Source organism: Mesoplodon densirostris, chromosome 12 (assembly GCF_025265405.1).
Source record: "Mesoplodon densirostris isolate mMesDen1 chromosome 12, mMesDen1 primary haplotype, whole genome shotgun sequence".
In the NCBI taxonomy this organism is placed as follows: Eukaryota; Metazoa; Chordata; class Mammalia; order Artiodactyla; family Ziphiidae; genus Mesoplodon; species Mesoplodon densirostris.
Window position 1 is genome coordinate 51,055,280 of NC_082672.1, and position 17,792 is coordinate 51,073,071.

At 40.7% G+C, this 17,792-nt stretch overlaps 1 protein-coding gene across 1 annotated transcript in view; it reads right to left on the reverse strand.

Annotated features, from left to right (window-relative positions):
- Positions 1-17,792, reverse strand: part of ARMC2 (armadillo repeat containing 2) — a 106,913-nt gene that overhangs the window by 46,424 nt on the left and 42,697 nt on the right. Inside the window, exons 8-10 of the mRNA XM_060114815.1 lie at positions 16,219-16,394; positions 10,657-10,759; positions 8,861-9,084 (exon numbers count right to left, since the gene is read on the reverse strand). Coding sequence (XP_059970798.1) covers positions 8,861-9,084; positions 10,657-10,759; positions 16,219-16,394 — 503 coding nt within the window. The remainder of the gene's footprint in view (positions 1-8,860; positions 9,085-10,656; positions 10,760-16,218; positions 16,395-17,792) is intronic.

A 17,792-nucleotide genomic window follows, 5' to 3' on the forward strand; every position in this document is an offset into this window, starting at 1 on the left:
TCATGTTATTATTCCTTGGAGAAATATTTTCCCAATTTCAAAAAACTGGCTTTCAAAGAAAACTTTGGAACATAATGCAATTGAAAATTGCACTAACAGTCTGAAAGTTATTATGCTTCCTCTACCAAAATTAGCATCATGAGTCATTTTATTTTTATACATTGAATGCTATTATGAAAAAAATATGAGCAGCTACTTTATTTTTTATAAAGCTATCTTGTGAGCTTGATCTCATTTGCTCCCTGAATGTTGTAGACAGGAAAGGTATCCTGAGCTCCAATTTTCAGATGAGGAAACCGAAGCTCAGAAAGTCTACCAGCTCCAGGTAGGTGGGCATCTGGTCCTCTAACGACTCCTCATCTGTTGTCTCCCCTGCTCCATTTGACTGTCTCCTAAAAGCATTCATTTTATTGCTCAATCATCTGGAATATCCATAACCAAAATCCCTAGAGCTTTATCTCAACTTAACTGCCAACTGCAAAATGGTTCACTTCCCGCTGATGATGTGAAAGAATAAACACAGCCGCCAGAGACCACAAACAGTGTCAAATGATTTAAGACCAAAGCCACACCATTTTCCAACCTCAGCAAAACCATCTCCCTCTATTAATGAAAGCATATTCATTTTCTGGATTTGTGCCCAATTGAGACCACATATATGCCAAAACCAGAGCCCATGTGGTAACCCAAGAAGTTTCATATTGTCTCATGTATGATTAGTACAGTTCTGCCTGAGAAAAAGGAAACTAATTGTAAGATGCCACTATATACATGAAACCACTAGTTCCAAAACTTCCTAAGCATTTTCTTGGAGTTAAGATACATGCATGTGAAAGTAATATTAATTCACAATCCTCAGTAATGCTTGGTGCCTGGCTGTGGAGCCTATTTGGCACATTCCTACCATGAGTGTCCTACTTCTGCAGGAAATGGTTCTGCCCTCCTCAAGCTCCAGTGCCCTACTTTGAGACTCTTATTTAACATTTGCCTATGTTTATTACTGTTTCTCCATTTACTGCCACTATGTCAGTTACACCTTGGTAAAATGAGTAGGTAGCTGGTTCTTCCAGTTGTGGCCGTTATATGTATCAATACAGCTGAAATTTGAATGTCATCTAAACTATACAGAATGCCAGAGCAGTAAAATAAAGAAAATGAGTCTGAAAAAGGTAATGCTTTAAGAACTACAGAGTAATAACACTGATTTTCAGAATTACATGTTAAAGTTAGTGACATTTCTTTATTGCCACAACTAATACGTCTACAGGGAAGAGATGAGACTGAGCAGATATGACAGCAATTGAAAAGCAAATGGCTCTCCCCAGAAGCAGGTGGCATAGGAATACTTACTTCCCACACCTGATGTTCCTTCCTTGTGAGGTGACTTTTCTTAGCATAATCTCCTGGTCACTCTCCACCCCTCACTTCCTGCTTGGTGAGCACAGGTGTTCTCTGCTCCTCCTGGGGCAGGCGTGGCCTGTGACTGGGTGGGCAAGTCTGATTCAGGGGTTCAGGATTAGAAAGCACACCCACCTCAGCTATAAACTACATCCTTCAACTTTCTTCCCCATCTGCCTTAGTCTCTCTCTTATTTCTAATTCAAAGCCCAAGGCGTTACATGTTTGGAATCTCTGACTCCCCCCAAGTCTTCAGGTATGCCATCCGTGGAGAGTCAGAGTTGAACAAGAGTTGCCTATATGTAGCCCTTTCCCAGGAAAGGGAAGAGTAGGCTCTGACTGCCCGCTCTCTCATGCCAGTTGGATGACTGAGTGGTCAGTTACACTACTGGGTATTCCTTTATAGGAAGGAAACCTCATAAGTAGAAATAGCTCCCCTTCCCACTAACAAATACATCATTAAAAAATTAGCAAGCCTAATAACCAAACTAAAGACTGTGACAAAAAAAGAGACTCACCGAATCTCAAAAATAATACGCAAATAAGTAAAATAGTTAATGGTATCATACCCATATCAGTTTCCCCCTTTTAATAATGTCCTACAGTTATGTAAGATGTCATCATTGGGAGAAGCAGGGTGATTGGGAAAATAGGACCCCTCTACTATTTTTGCAACATCTTGTGAACCTATACTGAGTTCAGAATAAAAGATAAAAAGGAAAGCCACACACACACACACAAAATACACAAAGATGAAATCCATCTTCAACTCTGTCATCTTAATTGTTGTGATTAATTTTTTCTTATCAGAAATAATTGCTCTTTGAAGCTTCAAGTTTTGGTGATTCTGATCTCACTTTGTTTAATAAATTTCTGCTGAGTGCCATCTACGTGCCATGTCTTGTTCTAGGTGCTTCAATAGATCATCTTGTTTAACTCTCCTGACTACCCTCTACCCCAGGCACAGCCAGTCACTGGGAGATGAGGAGGGAGAGGCTCACAGAATGTCAGAGCTGAACCAGTTCAGGCCTGTGCTCCCGTCACTAGTCCACAAGGCAGCACTGAGCCCTGTCCCCGCCGGGCACAAAGCCAGAGGGACCATCAGGGCTCCGGAAGACGACGGTACCGCGTGCTGGGGACGTGGAATACACAATACAGGAGCGAACTCGCATCAGCCAAAGCGGGGAGTTTACTCTAGGGCTTAGAAATTAAAAAACAAAAACCCAACTATATCAAAACATCTCTTAATTTAAAAGTGTAGAGATAAAGAAATCATTTAAGATTTAAAGAGAGTGCGGACAGACCCCCTGCAACAGGACGCGACCCCACCTGCCCACTCAAATTGCCCCACACGGTAGCGGAATTCCTCTTTCCCCGTGTGCTTGCCGTAGCACTTGCCAAAGCTGACCAATCCTTGCTCTTAAAAGCTCTACCCTCTTCTACACTGTCCTTTCTGAATTTTCTGGTCACTTCTCGTCTCTCCCTATTCCACACATCTGGCTATTTTATGGAACCTGTCCTCAGCCCTCCTCTAGCCCTACTCTCTCTCTCTACTCTCCCTTTGAGTAGTATCATTGTCTTTTCTTGACTTCAACGGTCAACTCCATGTAGATGACGCTAAGTCTGCTTTGTTGGCTTTACTTTCTCTGCTAAGCATGGGTTCTTCTCTCCAGTTTCCTACGGGACAGTCCCACTTGGCTGTTCTGCTGGTACCTTAAAGTTTTACACGAGGGCTAATTACATCATTTCCCTCCCTCCTCTCACCAAATCAGTTCCCTTACATAACCCTCTAATTTCTGACAATAACATTATCATTTTCTGAGCTACCCAGGGTCAAATCTCTGTTTAATTCACTCTCCTTTTCCCCACACTCTAGAGCCAAAGTGGAGGAGAGGGACTGCCAAGGGCTGGGAAGACCGACCTTCCTGAGAAACTTCCGCTTAGAAAAAGGAAGAATTGGACAGTGGAGCTGTACTGAGCAAGAAGGGTGAAAGATTAGGACTTGAAGGACCCTCTGGGTGGCAGGTTTAGAGGTCAGAGAAGAGAGACCAGGTGTAAGACGAAGGAAAGAAACCATGTTATCTGGGGGGGTGCCAGACAGTTCTAACTTCAAAAATGTTAAGTCTAAAGCAGGGAAAGAATGTATTTCTTTAAGAACTGAACTCAAAATCAAGTGGGTCAGGCTGTAAAGAAGAAAAGGCTGGAAATACAAAGGAATCCATAAAAATAGGAACATTAGTTTAAATCAACCTGGGTTTAATAGTTACGTTATATACCTACAAATTACCTAACTGTAAATGTGAGTACCTAGAGATTTTCTTCAATTACAGTAAATCAGCTTTGTACATAGTGTCCTCAAGACACAAGAGGACAAATAAGACACCAGGGGAATTGGGGCTTGTTTGTGACTGTGACGCATACCAAAGACTCTTCTCCATGGAAACCACAACAGGCTTACTGATGGAGGTGACTCCAGGAATTTTCCTCAGTTCCTGTATTATCCCTTCCCAACTGTCGGGCCTTAGAAGCCAGAAATGAACCCTAACACCTCCTGATAATCCACCGAGATGAATATTGACAAACCCCTATTTCGTCTGTGTCACCTCCTTAGGTGATGCAATTTAATGCCGGAACCTAGGGGCCTAGCCTTTTAGCTGGTCTGTGTTTCTCTTTTTCCAGGTTTCAAGGAGCTCTCCCGAAAGCCTAACATTCTGGAATTTAGTGATCATGCACAGATTAACCTTCTTTATGCTAGTGATTTTGCAGACAAACTCCTGTCTCCAGTCTTGCCAGACTGGGAATATTAATACTTCCACTTAGTGGAAAGTGGTGCTGGTCCCTCTGAGCATCAACGATCATCCTCTCAACATTCTTAAAATGCTATTAAGCATCTGACAGGTAGAACTGAACTCGTGGAAGTACCAGAGTTTTGTCAAAGAATAGGGCATCAGAATACTATTATCTGGACATGGGGATCATCAAAAAGTAGGCCCCCTGGGCTTCCCTGATGGCACAGTGGTTGAGAATCTGCCTGCCCATGCAGGGGATACGGGTTCGAGCCCTGGTATGGGAGGATCCCACATGCCGCGGAGCAACTGGGCCCGTGAGCCACAACTACTGAGCCTGCCCGTCTGGAGCCTGTGCTCCGCAACAAGAGAGGCCGCGACAGTGAGAGGCCCGCGCACCGCGATGAAGAGCGGCCCCCGCTTGCCACAACTAGAGAAAGCCCTCGCACAGAAACGAAGACCCAACACAGCCCAAAATAAACAAATAAATAGATTTTAAAAGTAGGCCCCTACTGGCAGCTCTCTTGCCCTCCACTGCCTTACTAACCACCCAAAGCACGCCTGGCACAGAGCAGCCACTGCACAAACACTTGTGAAATCAATGTCTCTTGATGTCAGTGGTGCAGTAATAAACATGCATGTATGTGTACACAAATACATATATGTAAGAAACAATGCAAAGGAAACTTTCAAAAATCTCAACACTTCAGTATTTTTTCCTCTAAGCATCACTGGCCCCTATGCTGTGGAGGAGCTTTTTTTTCTTTTGTGCCCATTCCTTGATCTCGATCCTTTAGCTCCATTATAATCAGTCTAAAATCTAGTAACTGCAGCAACACCTCTTAATTCGGGCTGCTGTGTGTAAGATCTTAACCCTCCAATCCGTCCGTACCACGGACACACTCTCCTGCCACATTTCAGCTTTTCGGCCTTTATCAGTTTAACATCTTGCACATGCCCACCTGTCTGCCACTCTGATCTCATCTCCTCCTCCCCTTGCACTGACCTCCAGCCGTTCTGTGTTACTCCAAGTCTGCACTCTGTAGCCTGGTATTCGAGGCCCATGACCGTAGCCTCTGAATCTCACCTCCCACGCCTCCCCCACGGAACTCTCTGCTCTGGACAGACCTACCTTTTCAGCAGCCCCCACACCGTATCCCTTTTCCTCGGTGACAGTTTCCCAAATCCTACACAACCTGCAGGACCCAGCTTCAGATGCCTTCTACTCTTTCAATGGCCTCCAACAGGGCTGCTTTAGGGAGACAGGACGACTCTAGCACTGGGTCGGATGGCACCATGCGCAAAGTTTTAACAGCAGTTAAAGTCATAAAAGAGAGGAAGTCCTGCCTTTATCTTTTTGCCTTGCTGTGTTCTCTCTGGCTTACAGACATTATTCTATTAGTACAGCCGCAAGTCATTTATTTATTTTTTCAATTGAACAAAGTTGCTTTTAAAAAATGCCTTGAGCTAGAGTTACCAGTTCTGAAGGCTGGTGTAATTGAACAATTCTGCCCATGGCCAGATCTGTTTGGGTGAATGTGCACATGAGCGAGCTGGTAAAAAGCCAGTCAGTGCGACACATTCGCAAGAGTCGAGATTTTCATCTGTTCTTATAGTGAAGTCAAGTTGCTTACATTTTTATCATTCGGATGATACAAAACAGCTTTTCTTTGTTTTAATTAAACACAAGGGAATGTCCAGTTCAGGGGATTCTGCAAATGAAATAGCCTAAAACAATATCACCCTTCCCCCAAATTTGTAAACATACACACACATAGTGACAGTGTACAGTTGATACAAATGGCTCTTGGTGACCACAGCAGGAGCACATCCTCAGGTGGAGGCAATAATGGGCCCCTTTCTCCTGCTGGACAGGGATGTGGGCTGCTGACTGCGCTCCTGAGAGAGGCCTGGGGCTGTGTAAGCCCCTCCCCCGCCAGATCCCAGGCAGGTTCAGAGGAAGGCTTTGGAGATGATGACAGTGCCCAGTGAGTGGTGGTGGGCAGCGAGGAGGGAGATACTACAGCACCCTTTCCCCCACACCCTAGAGGGACGCAAGGACGTCGGGACAAGAAAGGGGCACCTGACCCACTGAGTCAGTTTGCGTCTGAGGAGGCCGAAGCAAGGGAAGAGGGAAAGGAGAGGAGCATAGGGAGAAGTGCACTGTACTTACTGGCATACCAGAGGTCCTAGCTCTGGATTTGATGTATTTTTGGTCACAATAATACTCAATTCTCCTTTATACCAACTGATTTAATTATATATTTTTATTCTATACAAATACATTTATATATTTGTTTTTATTTTTAAATTTATAAATTATGTATAAATATATAAATGCATATACATATATCCAGTCAGCACTCCTATCTGTAGGTTCCACATCTGCAGATTCAACTAGCCATGGACGGTGTACTATATCCATGGATACAGAGGACCAAGTATGGGACCTGAGCATCTGTGGACTTTAGTATCTGGGGCAGCTCCCCCATGGATGCTGAGGGACAACTATATATATATGAAAGAGCTTTTTAAAACAAGAATTCCAAAAGCTTTTACATAAAAATTAAAAGCAGAGTATCTCAATGGAAGAATGGTTGAGAATTTGAGGTACATCTTCATCACAGAATATTATGCTGCCAATAAAAAGAATAAGTCTCTTGAGTTTTTTACTGTGTATTATTATTATTATTATTATTATTTTCGGTATGTGGGCCTCTCACTGTTGTGGCCTCTCCCGTTGTGGAGCACAGGCTCCGGACGTGCAGACTCAGCAGCCATGGCACACGGGCCCAGCCGCTCTGCGGCATGCAGGATCCCCCCAGACTGGGGCACGAACCCGTGTCCTCTGCATCAGCAGGCGGACTCTCAACCACTGCACCACCAGGGAAGCCCTACTATGTATTATTAAAATAGAAAAGAGAAGTGCACAGAATATTCCATTTTTGAAAACCTATGAGTAGGGTTTCCCTGGTGGCACTGTGGTTAAGAATCTGCCTGCCAATGCAGGTGACATGGGTTTGAGCCCTGGTCCGGTAAGATCCCACATGCCGCGGAGCAACTAAGCCCGTGCACCACAACTACTGAGCCTGCGCTCTAGAGCCCGCAAGCCACAACTACTGAGCGCACATGCCACAACTACTGAAGCCCACATACCTAGACCATGTGATCCACAACAAGAGAAACCACCTCAATGAGAAGCCCGCACACCTCAACAAAGAGTAGCCCCTGCTCACCGCAACTAGAGAAAGCCCACACATGGCAATGAAGACCCAACGCAGCCAAAAATAAATAAATTAAAATAAATTAAAAAAAAAAAAGAAAACCTATGAGTGTATTAAAAGGTGCTGAGCACATCTGTGTGAACAATATTGGCTAACAGGGAGAACCAGGAGGAGAAACAAGGAGGAAAAGAGGGTGACAGAAAACAAGCAAAAACAACTCTTAGAAAGAGGAAGTTCATGATAAAAAGCAAGAATTATATAAAATTATACATATGTAAGTATATATAATATATATGCATGTAAAATGCATGGAAGAATGGTTACTAAAATGTTGGAGGTGGATTATCTAAGGGTGAAAATAATTCAGGTGATTTTTACCCTCTTCCTCATACTTCTTTTTTTGCATTTTAACAAGAAACATAATTATATAACCCAAATAACTATTTTCATTGAGGGAAAAATTTAAATAACTCCATAACACTGTCAGCATGAAAATAATGTTTCTTAAGTCTCCCTAGCCAAAAGATGGCACATCCAGTAGAATTCTGAATCACTCATAACTAAAGGAGGTTTTCACAGTCTTTTTCGAAATGGAGACAGACCACAAAGTCCAAAATTAATAATTATCATATACACTTGAAGCATCTTTAAGGCAGGGACTAAATCTAATTTTTAACACACTTTCCCCAAGGCTTCGAACATGCAGTCCTTGATCAAGCCCCATTAACTGACAAGCACATTTCAAATCTCATCAATTATTACACCAAAGATGCTATTATCTGATATACAAATGCTATTAAAGAGTAAAATCTCTTCTAAAGAAGAATACGAGACCTGAAGCAGCTCCAATGAAAATAATTCAACTATGAAATTTAATCTGCCACAAAAGAAGTAATGAAACTCTAACACATAACACACTTTTTCTTCCTGCCCTGGTCATACTAAATGTATCTGGCTTTGCTACCACCGTCTACACACGCCCTCAACAACTGTCCACTCAGTGTCATTAAATTCTGTTTTCTTTATTGTAGATACAATATTTATGATATAAGCTACCAATCTTCATGAACAATCTCCAGGCTAGACCTGTCTTAAACTCTGAAAGTGAACACTCTGCCTATTAAAATTCTGATTATAACATGCAATTGTTTTGAAGAGGTGCTAACTTTTCATTCTTCCAGGCCTGCTTTCTCCGCAGAGTAGTGGAAATAGATGTCTACATACTGGAGACCTGCTCCGTGAAAAGCCATGGAATAGCCTTTCCAGAGGAAATGGGCACACACGGGGCAGAGGTGTGGCTAGGGCTGCTACCCTGATCCCCGAGGCCAGGCACCCTCACCTGGCTACAGATAACAGCCCACCTGTTTCCTGTTACACCCACTGGCAGGTAAGTGGTATTAGACAATGTGAAGACTAACTTTACATGTCTAACTCTTTCAAGTAAAATACTTACTTGGACTAACAAGTGGCCTGAATTAGGCAAACATGTACCAGATTTCTTGGTGTTCTCGCTTATTTGCATCATCAAATTCATCAATATTTCAACAGCACCTTTGCCAATCATCTCATGAAGAAACCCTGGATTTCCAGAAATGAATTTGATCACCCCCATGCAGTATAAGAAAGCTTCGGTGTTAGCTTGCAGCTCTTCACTTCTCAGGACCTCCAATAATGATTCTGTCAAAAAGATGAATTATTACAAATGGATGAGTAGATCAGCTGGAAAGAGAGATATTAAAGCACTTATATGTGAACATCAAATACAATTTGTAAAATGTTAGCCAGAACCTACATTCAAATGCTTGTGAAGAGTTGCTCACATGGCATAAACAGGAAAGCTTACTTTTAGCTAAGACAAATCTCTGGGATTATTATATATAAATAAGAAAGTGTTCTTTTAACTGAATGCCATTCCTTGCCTCTTATTAATATTTGCCAAACTTTATTTTTGGTTACAAACAGTTTGAGTTATTATAGAATAACTAATAATCAAAGCAATTTAAGAGTTAAATTTCAACAAACCTTTAAGAATATAGTGGTTGCTGTATGAATGGAAAGTTAATCAAGATAGGAACTTTTAAAAGTATCTCAAGGGCTTCCCTGGTGGCGCAGTGGTTGAGAGTCCGCCTGCCAATGCAGGGGACACGGGTTCGTGCCCCAGTCCGGGAAGATCCCACATGCCGCGGAGTGGCTGGGCCCGTGAGCCATGGCCGCTGAGCCTGCGCGTCCGGAGCCTGTGCTCCGCAGCGGGAGAGGCCACAACAGTGAGAGGCCCGCGTAATGCAAAAATAAATAAATAAATAAATAAAAGTATCTCAACAGTAGAAAGGGGTGCTTCGAATATAACATCCACCCTTTCCCAAGACAACTTAAAGAACATCCATCCAAATAACATACAAGTACTAGGTTTTAGGATTAGTCCAGGCAGCTCTGATAAAGTTAAACATGCCTATCTCACATTAATTTTTATTAATGTCAATGTGATCATCTGTCAGAACCTTTCTTTGTTTTTAGTCTGTTACTCTCAATGAGCTGATTCAGTGTTAGAAATTTCTTTCAGTACTGGCTTTGTCCCTGTCTGCTGGGATTAAAAAAAAAAAAAAAAAAAGAAAGAAGAAGACCATTTATCCTATGTTGCAAAAAGAGGACTTAAAGTCTCTTCCATGTTGCTGCCTTCCCTTAGATCAACAATACTAATTCATAAAAGATTTCTGTTTAGGTAACTATTTAAGCATCTTAAGTATTTAAGGGTATATAAAGAATTACACATGATTAGCTAGATAATTAGAACGTATTACAATTTCTCTACCTACATATTTGAAACACATTTGACACACTGTGATGTCAATTTTATACAACAGTTATAGATGTTTTCCCAGTTTTAACCATTCCTACTATATCAAAAGATCAAACATTTCAATTATGTCAAACACTATTAAATGTATTTTTTCTAGTAGTAAAACCAAGACCAGGAAATGAATTTTTAAATAGGAACCACTTTATAAATTATATATTATTACTACAGGCATTTAAAAAAAAATAGCAGGTTATCCTCCTAGGTTCCAAAGGATACATGAAATGAAACATGGAAAACATAGAGGACAGAGAAAAAACAGGCATCACCTAACTTCTGCATATTATGAGAAAATAAAATATTCCAGCTATCATTAATTATAACTTTGCTCTCCAAACTTTTCATTCATACCCAAGTACAACATTTGCTCAATGGTAGTGCTGAATAATACTCACCCAGGATGCCATCATTTTGAATCAGAGAATCATTCTTCTCACTCCTGCTAATTTTAAATATAAGCTTGCAGACGTTAAGAAGATTCTTTCCACTCACTTTAAGCTGCAGAGAAAGAAATCACATTTCCACTGCAGGGAAATAAAGATATGCCGTGATTTTTAAACATAAACATCTAACTCAACAAGTGCAGCAAGGGGGCTTCCCTGGTGGCGCGGTGGTTGGGAGTCCGCCTGCCGATGCAGGGGACGCGGGTTCGTGCCCCGGTCCGGGAGGATCCCACATGCCGCGGAGCGGCTGGGCCCGTGAGCCATGGCCGTTGGGCCTGCGTGTCCGGAGCCTGTGCTCCGCAATGGGAGAGGCCATGGCAGTGAGAGGTCCGCGTACCGCAAAAAAAAAAAAAAAAAAAAAAAAAAGTGCAGCAAGAGAATTTTGAAAACATAAATAAAAGTTCTAAGGAACTCAACTTTCAAAAGTTTTGGCCTCATATTTGCCAACTATGGTATCTAATTAACTCACTTATAGTAAGTACAATAGAAGTGATATTTAGAGTAAGCACATTTTAATGATAAGCCTTTATTTCTTACTTCATGAAGTCTCATGCTTATATGTGAAATTATTACTTTTTAAAGAATATATGAGGAAAAGGGGGGGGCTGCTGTTGATAAATTTAATTAAATGGAGTAAATTGCCTTCCACAAAAGTAAAGGAAGATGGATGCTAAAATTTCAGATTAAACTAACCTAGAAAAGAATACATCATGGAGGTGAAGGAAAGAAAAGAAAGGGGAAAAGTACAATTATATTTATCATTTGCATAAAATAAAATGAAAAAGTAATACTCTTTGATTAGATAATACATATGTATTTATTACAATATTTAAGCCTATTTCTGGAATGCTTTGAGAAAATCGCAAGTAACGTTCAAAGGTTAAAATTACCTTCTAAATCACAGAAAAATATTCAAGTAAATTAAGCAATAAGGAAGTATACTCTTTAAAAAAAAACACAGTATAGGAGGACTGAATCAAATGGTCTAAATTAGCTGCATATTTATGTAAAGTAGTAAAAATTAAAATAAAAAATCCTAAATGCCCAACATTTACGAATAGTTTAATAAATTGTGGAACATCAAAACTATTCATATTAAGCAGTCACAAAAATATAACAGTGAACACCATGCATAAAAAGACATAACCTACTGTAAGATGGAAATACTATGTGCCCTCACTGCAAGAGTGTAGAATATATTTGTAGGAATGAGGTCATCCGAACAAATAAATATATCTGTGTGAAAAGGATGGCATATAGGTCATTATTTTATAATTAAAAAGTATCCTTAAAAAAAAAAGGGTCTTCCCTGGTGGCACAGTGGTTAAGAATAAGCCTGCCAATGCAGGGGACACGGATTCGAGCACTAGTCTGGGACGATCCCACGTGCCGTGGAGCAACTAAGCCCATGCGTCATAACTACTGAGCCTGCACTCTAGAGCCACAACTACTGAGCCCACGTCCCTAGAGCCCGTGCTCCACAACAAGAAAAGCCACTGCAATGAGAAGCCCGCGCACCACAACGAAGAGTAGCCCCTGCTCGCCGCAAGTAGAGAAAGCCCACGTGCAGCAACGAAGACCCAACGCAGCCAAAAATGAATAATCTAAAAAAAAAGAAAAAATTCCTTTAGAAAAAAAGTAGTCTTAAAATTATCTTCAATATTGTTTACTTATTTTTAAAATTTTATTTATTTATGTATTTAGGGCTGTGTTGGGTCTTGGTTGCTGCGTGCAGGCTTCCTCTAGTTGCAGTGAACGGGGGCTACTCTTCGTTGCGGTGCGTGGGCTTCTCATCGCGGTGGCTTCTCTTGTAGCAGAGCATGGGCTCTAGGCATGCGGGCTTCAGTAGTTGTGGCACGCGGGCTTCAGTAGTTGTGGCTCGTGGGCTCTAGAGCGCAGGCTCAGTAGTTGTGGTGCACGGGCTTACTTGCTCTGCGGCATGTGGGATCTTCCCAGACCAGGGCTCGAACCCGTGTCCCCTGCATTGGCAGGCAGATTCCCAACCACTGCGCCACCAGGGACGTCCTCAATATTGTTTATTAATGAGTTTTCAGCTAGTAAAAAAAAAAAAAGATAATGGAATTTGTCAGACATATTCTTAAAAGATTCATTCTATGTTTGATCCACAAATATTATTGAGCTCCTATTGTGTACCAGGCGCTGTGCTGTTTGCTGTAGGAAATACCAAGGTGAACGTTGTCAGCCCTGAGCTGGAGAGAAAGGGGGAGGTGAGTATTATTCATGGAGCAGCTTCTGTCTGCCCTTCTGCTCTGGTGCTTTTCATGACATCTCAGAGCAAACCCTGCAAATTAGCTATAGTCACTCCCATTTTGCAACTGAAGAGTCTGCTCCTCAGACAGGCCATGTCATCTCATCTCAGCATCACCTGGGTGTGTATTAGAAATGCAGAATCTCAGGCCCCACCAGCCGTATTGAACCAGAATCTGCATTTTACAACTTTGCCAGGGGATCGTGTGTACATTCAAGTCTGAGAAGCTCTGTTATGGAAGGCTCAGAAACTGTCACACGTGGCAGAATGGAAATTCTTTCTGTTCTCAGGATGAAAAAAGGAAATGGAAACTTAAAAAAAAAATGTTTTCAATGTTTAGGTATTTTTAAAATGTTGTTTAAAAACCTAGGGGAAAAAAGCTGACTAGAGAGAAAAAAAATCTGTATCAATGGAAATATATATTGCCTTTTATATTTGGGAATATATTTTAATCTGTTGGCAATCTTCCACTACATTATGAGCCTCTGAGGTCAAAACCATGATTTGTTACTCTTTCTACATGTGGAACGTAGCATCTGCTATGTACTTAGTGAAACTTGTTGAATAAATGAATGAATACAACTAACCTCACTCCCCACTCCAAGTCTTATATTTTTAGTGAAAAGTGGGAAAGAAAGAAAAAAAAAAAGAACACCTGGTATCAGAGTTTTCATTAAAAAACCCCCAACAAACCCCACCATTTCCAGGCCTGCTATAAGGTCAGTTTACATTTAAAGCAAATTCCTATACCTTCTCTTTTGGTAACTGTAAAATTATGACTTTGAGACAAAAAAGACAATAAAACATTAAATTATATGCAAGGAATATAGACTACCCTATATAAAACAGCATTTGCCCCAACACAGGCCATTCCCTTTACTCTGCTTTATTTTTTTCCCACAGTGCTCATCAGCCCCTTTAGCACTTTAAGTGTTTACTCTCTGTCTCTCCTGCTACATGGCCAGCCTGCCAGGCAGGGGTTATTTTATTCACTTTCATTCCCTGGCACAAAGTAGGTTCTTGCAGTGGGGTAGTTCACCTTTATGTTAAACATAGGAGTTTATTTTATTTAAAGCAAATTTGGAAAATTAAAGAAAAGGGAAGTTTAAAAATCACTCATAACACTGCCACTATATATAGTCACTGTTGACATACTGCTATTTCTTTTCTGTTTTTCCCCCTGTATAGGATGTTAGATTGTCCTCCCTTCCTGAATGTAGTTGCTTTCACACTGTATATATGTTTGTACTCTAAAAAAATCTTAAAATAGGCAGATATATTTTTGTAAGATTTTTTTGATACAAAGGTTAAAATGAAAATGGCTATCTGGCAAACCCCACTTAACTGAAGAATGCAAGAAATCAGAACTAACATTATACTCACTGGATTTTTTTTAACTATAAATAATTTTAAATGTCTGAATTATAATATTAAACTGGTAGGTAAAATATTAGCAGAAGTTACTTAAAAAAATTTTAGTCCTATTATCTTCAGTTTTTTGTCAAATTTTTTTTTCTTCAACAGCTTTTTATGATGTCCTTAAAAAAAACATTTACATAGAACCCCATTACCAAGGTCTAAGGAAGCAATGTCTTGCCTGGAGCATTATAGAAGATTCACGTAGCAGATGGGAAGTAGGACTTGTTGGTCGATCCTGGCCGCCATCTACAGTCAATCAAAAAGGACAGCCCACCCACCTCTGCACTCTGGACTGTAGCCTAGCGGTCTTGCCCGATTCAGCCAGGCAGACAGTGTCATGGAAAGGGCTTTATCTAAACATATGTTTAGTTCAGAATGTGTTCACTGCCTGGCAGATCACAGCCTTTTGCCCTAAAATACTTAAATTGTGCCATGTATATAATTAATTTGAATGGCACCTTTAATAACCAAGATGACATTTTCTCTGCAGAGCATTAACAAATTCATGGCATTTTCCTTCTTCCTTTCTCTCTCTCCTTTATTTATTTACTTACTTGGTACAGAGCACAATGCCTAGGATGAAAAACAAAGGCAGTCCCTGGGCAGCTGGTTGCTTGGGTCCAGCCCAGGGCAGCTACACCAGTAGAGCCCTCCAGCCTCACACTGGGGTCTCCTGGGCCAGGAGGTGCTCCAAATCCAGGGCTGGAGAAGGAACTGGGCAAGCGTGCAGTTATCTTTTCATCTCTACTTATAACTTCTGACTTTAAATCCTCCCTGTGGTTTATGTTCTTTCTGTTACATTAAAACTGATCCATTTTCATCAATGAGAGGGGCTTAAACTATGACTGAAATCATTATTTCAAGGAAATGTTGCTTTCTGCACCACGTATCATATCACAGTTTTTACAAAGAGGGTGAATAGTTTAGGGTGGCAGCTAAATAAGAACATAATTCTCCAAAACACTGCATAGAATATGTAGTCAGAATATTCTGCTTTATGAAATACTTCAAAGTAAGAAATAGTGGGCACCCTTACTAAACTATTAGTAAGTATGCCAACACTTACCTTCACTGTGTACTTTAAGATTTTAAATTATATGAATTATGGGTGTTAATAGCTTTTACTTTTATGGAACCAGGTAAACAAAGCTTCATTCATTTGTTTTAGCGGCTCTCTTAGAACGGTCTATAATAATTGCGTCTTATCTTTTGGTTCCAACTGTTTATGGCTGTGACAACCAAGGGCTGCCCTCAAACAATGATATCACTTTGTTTGAGACAGAGTTCTACAGACTTTCATTGAAGGTGTCTGGCCTTTTCTTCTAACACCTCACAGGAGCCTTCTATGACCACCTTCCCATGACCACTAAGCAGCTGGTTCTGTTTCACGCGGCCTCATAAAGCACCTGGCCACTATGACCACAGCCCAAGTTATCTGAAGTTATTTATTAAATCATGTGATAGAACCAAGCACCCAGCAGAAACCATAGGGCAGAAACCACAGTGGGCTCTCCGATACTGATCTCCAGTCAGGTTACCTGAGCGACTGTTTTGAATGTGTTTGCCTGTTGTCACTTTTTTTAAAAACCTTGCCACAGTCCACGTGTAGGCGGTTATTTGAACATTTTATCTGTACTCAGCCTTAGTTCCTTAGATGGTACTTTCTGGTCAAAATTCTGGGATGTCAGTTTACCACCTTAATTTTTTTTCAAGATTCTAAACGAACACACTGCATTTCTAATCTTCTTTGTAATATTTACAAATAAAGCATTAAACAGAACTTTTACGTGCTACAGTCTACGAGACCAGAGGAAAGAAAAACTTACTGCTAGAATAATTTTTGCAAGTTTAAGGCTCAGCAAGTCTGAGCCAACATCAACTAGTTTACATAGGGTCTTCAGGAGAATACTTCTTCTCTTAAATTTACTTCCAAGCATGTTTCCTTCCTCTAAAGCGTGGTGAAGTTGTGTGCAAGCAGCACAAACCGTTTCAATGTTTTCCTCTGTCAGGGCAAAGAGAGCAAAGCAGAACTTACTCATTGAGGTCAAGTTTACAAGTGTGTCAAACAGAGAAGGTATAAGTAAAACCCTATAATTATTTCCCTGGACATCTTCAAATTCCTGAACTATGTTTCTTTTTTTCCCATTTCTTATCATTTCCATCTACCTGATTTTTTTTTCCATTTTGTTGCTCCATCTCCTACCATGTTGACTTCTTTACTAATCAGTTAGCTTATGTAAAACACAGTCTTTCAAAGAGTGTATTGAGAAGTGGAGCTGCATTATCTCAGCTGCTCTCCTTTATTCCTGATGAGCCACCCACCAATGCTCTGCTCAGGGCCCCAGAAGCATTCCACTCACGTCTCTGCCATTGACCCTCTGCCACACAGTTCCAAGGGCCCAGAACGTTCTCCTTACCCTCGTCGCTACTGACTTTGGTCCTTCAAGGCTCTGTTTACTTTCTGGCTCCTCTCGAAAAGGTGTACCATGCAACATTCAACAAATACTGTTACTTTTCACATACATATGCATGTTGTGTTACATGCCCAATGCCCTCAAACAGATGTCATGCTAAGTGAGTAGGAACCACGTCTGACGCATCTTTGTACCGATAGTGCATGGTGCAGTGAAAATACTGTACTGACAGCCTATAACATAGTTTAATGCAGATTCATTTTCTAATATGTCTATTGATGAAAATGATGATCAACATTTTCCTATGAGAATAATGCTCATTATCTGAGAAAGGAAGGTGCAAGTGGAACAAAATCTCAAAATGTCACCACATCCACCATCATTTGGAGGTGGGTATTAGCAAAGAGGATAATAAAAAGAAGACTTTAGTTAGGAAACGGGAGACCTAGACCACTTCATTTTATAATTAGAATTCTGAGGAAAGCAATTTTTGCAAGTGGTAGCCCTACCAACAGGCATACAAGGAAGAAAAGTAGCACACAAAATAGAACATGAGGGGAATATAAGGATCCAAGGTATAAGGCATTCAGTTGAAAAATATTATCTCTGATAGATTCCGTCACAAAATTTAAAAGTAGGAAACCAATCTTAAATAAATACCATAATGTGCTCTTGAAAGCCCGCATAGAGGAAGTGTGCGCCTGCAGAAGGAAATGACTCAGGCCATTTTTAGCTCTTTTCAACAATAACATCTAAGAAAAAATTTTAAACCTCAATAGCTAAGTAACCTTCCATGCCTTTCAGTTATGCACTGAAATAAATGAATTGATGGGAAATGACTTAGACTAACTTTAAATAAAGGGAAAAACCTGAGCTCTACTGTAAGAAATAGTTTTGTTTTGTTGTTTTATTCTTCTGTTACTGGCAGTTTCTTCACAAACCCAAGTCCAGGCTGAGGGCTACTCTGTGGCAGTGGGTAGACTTCA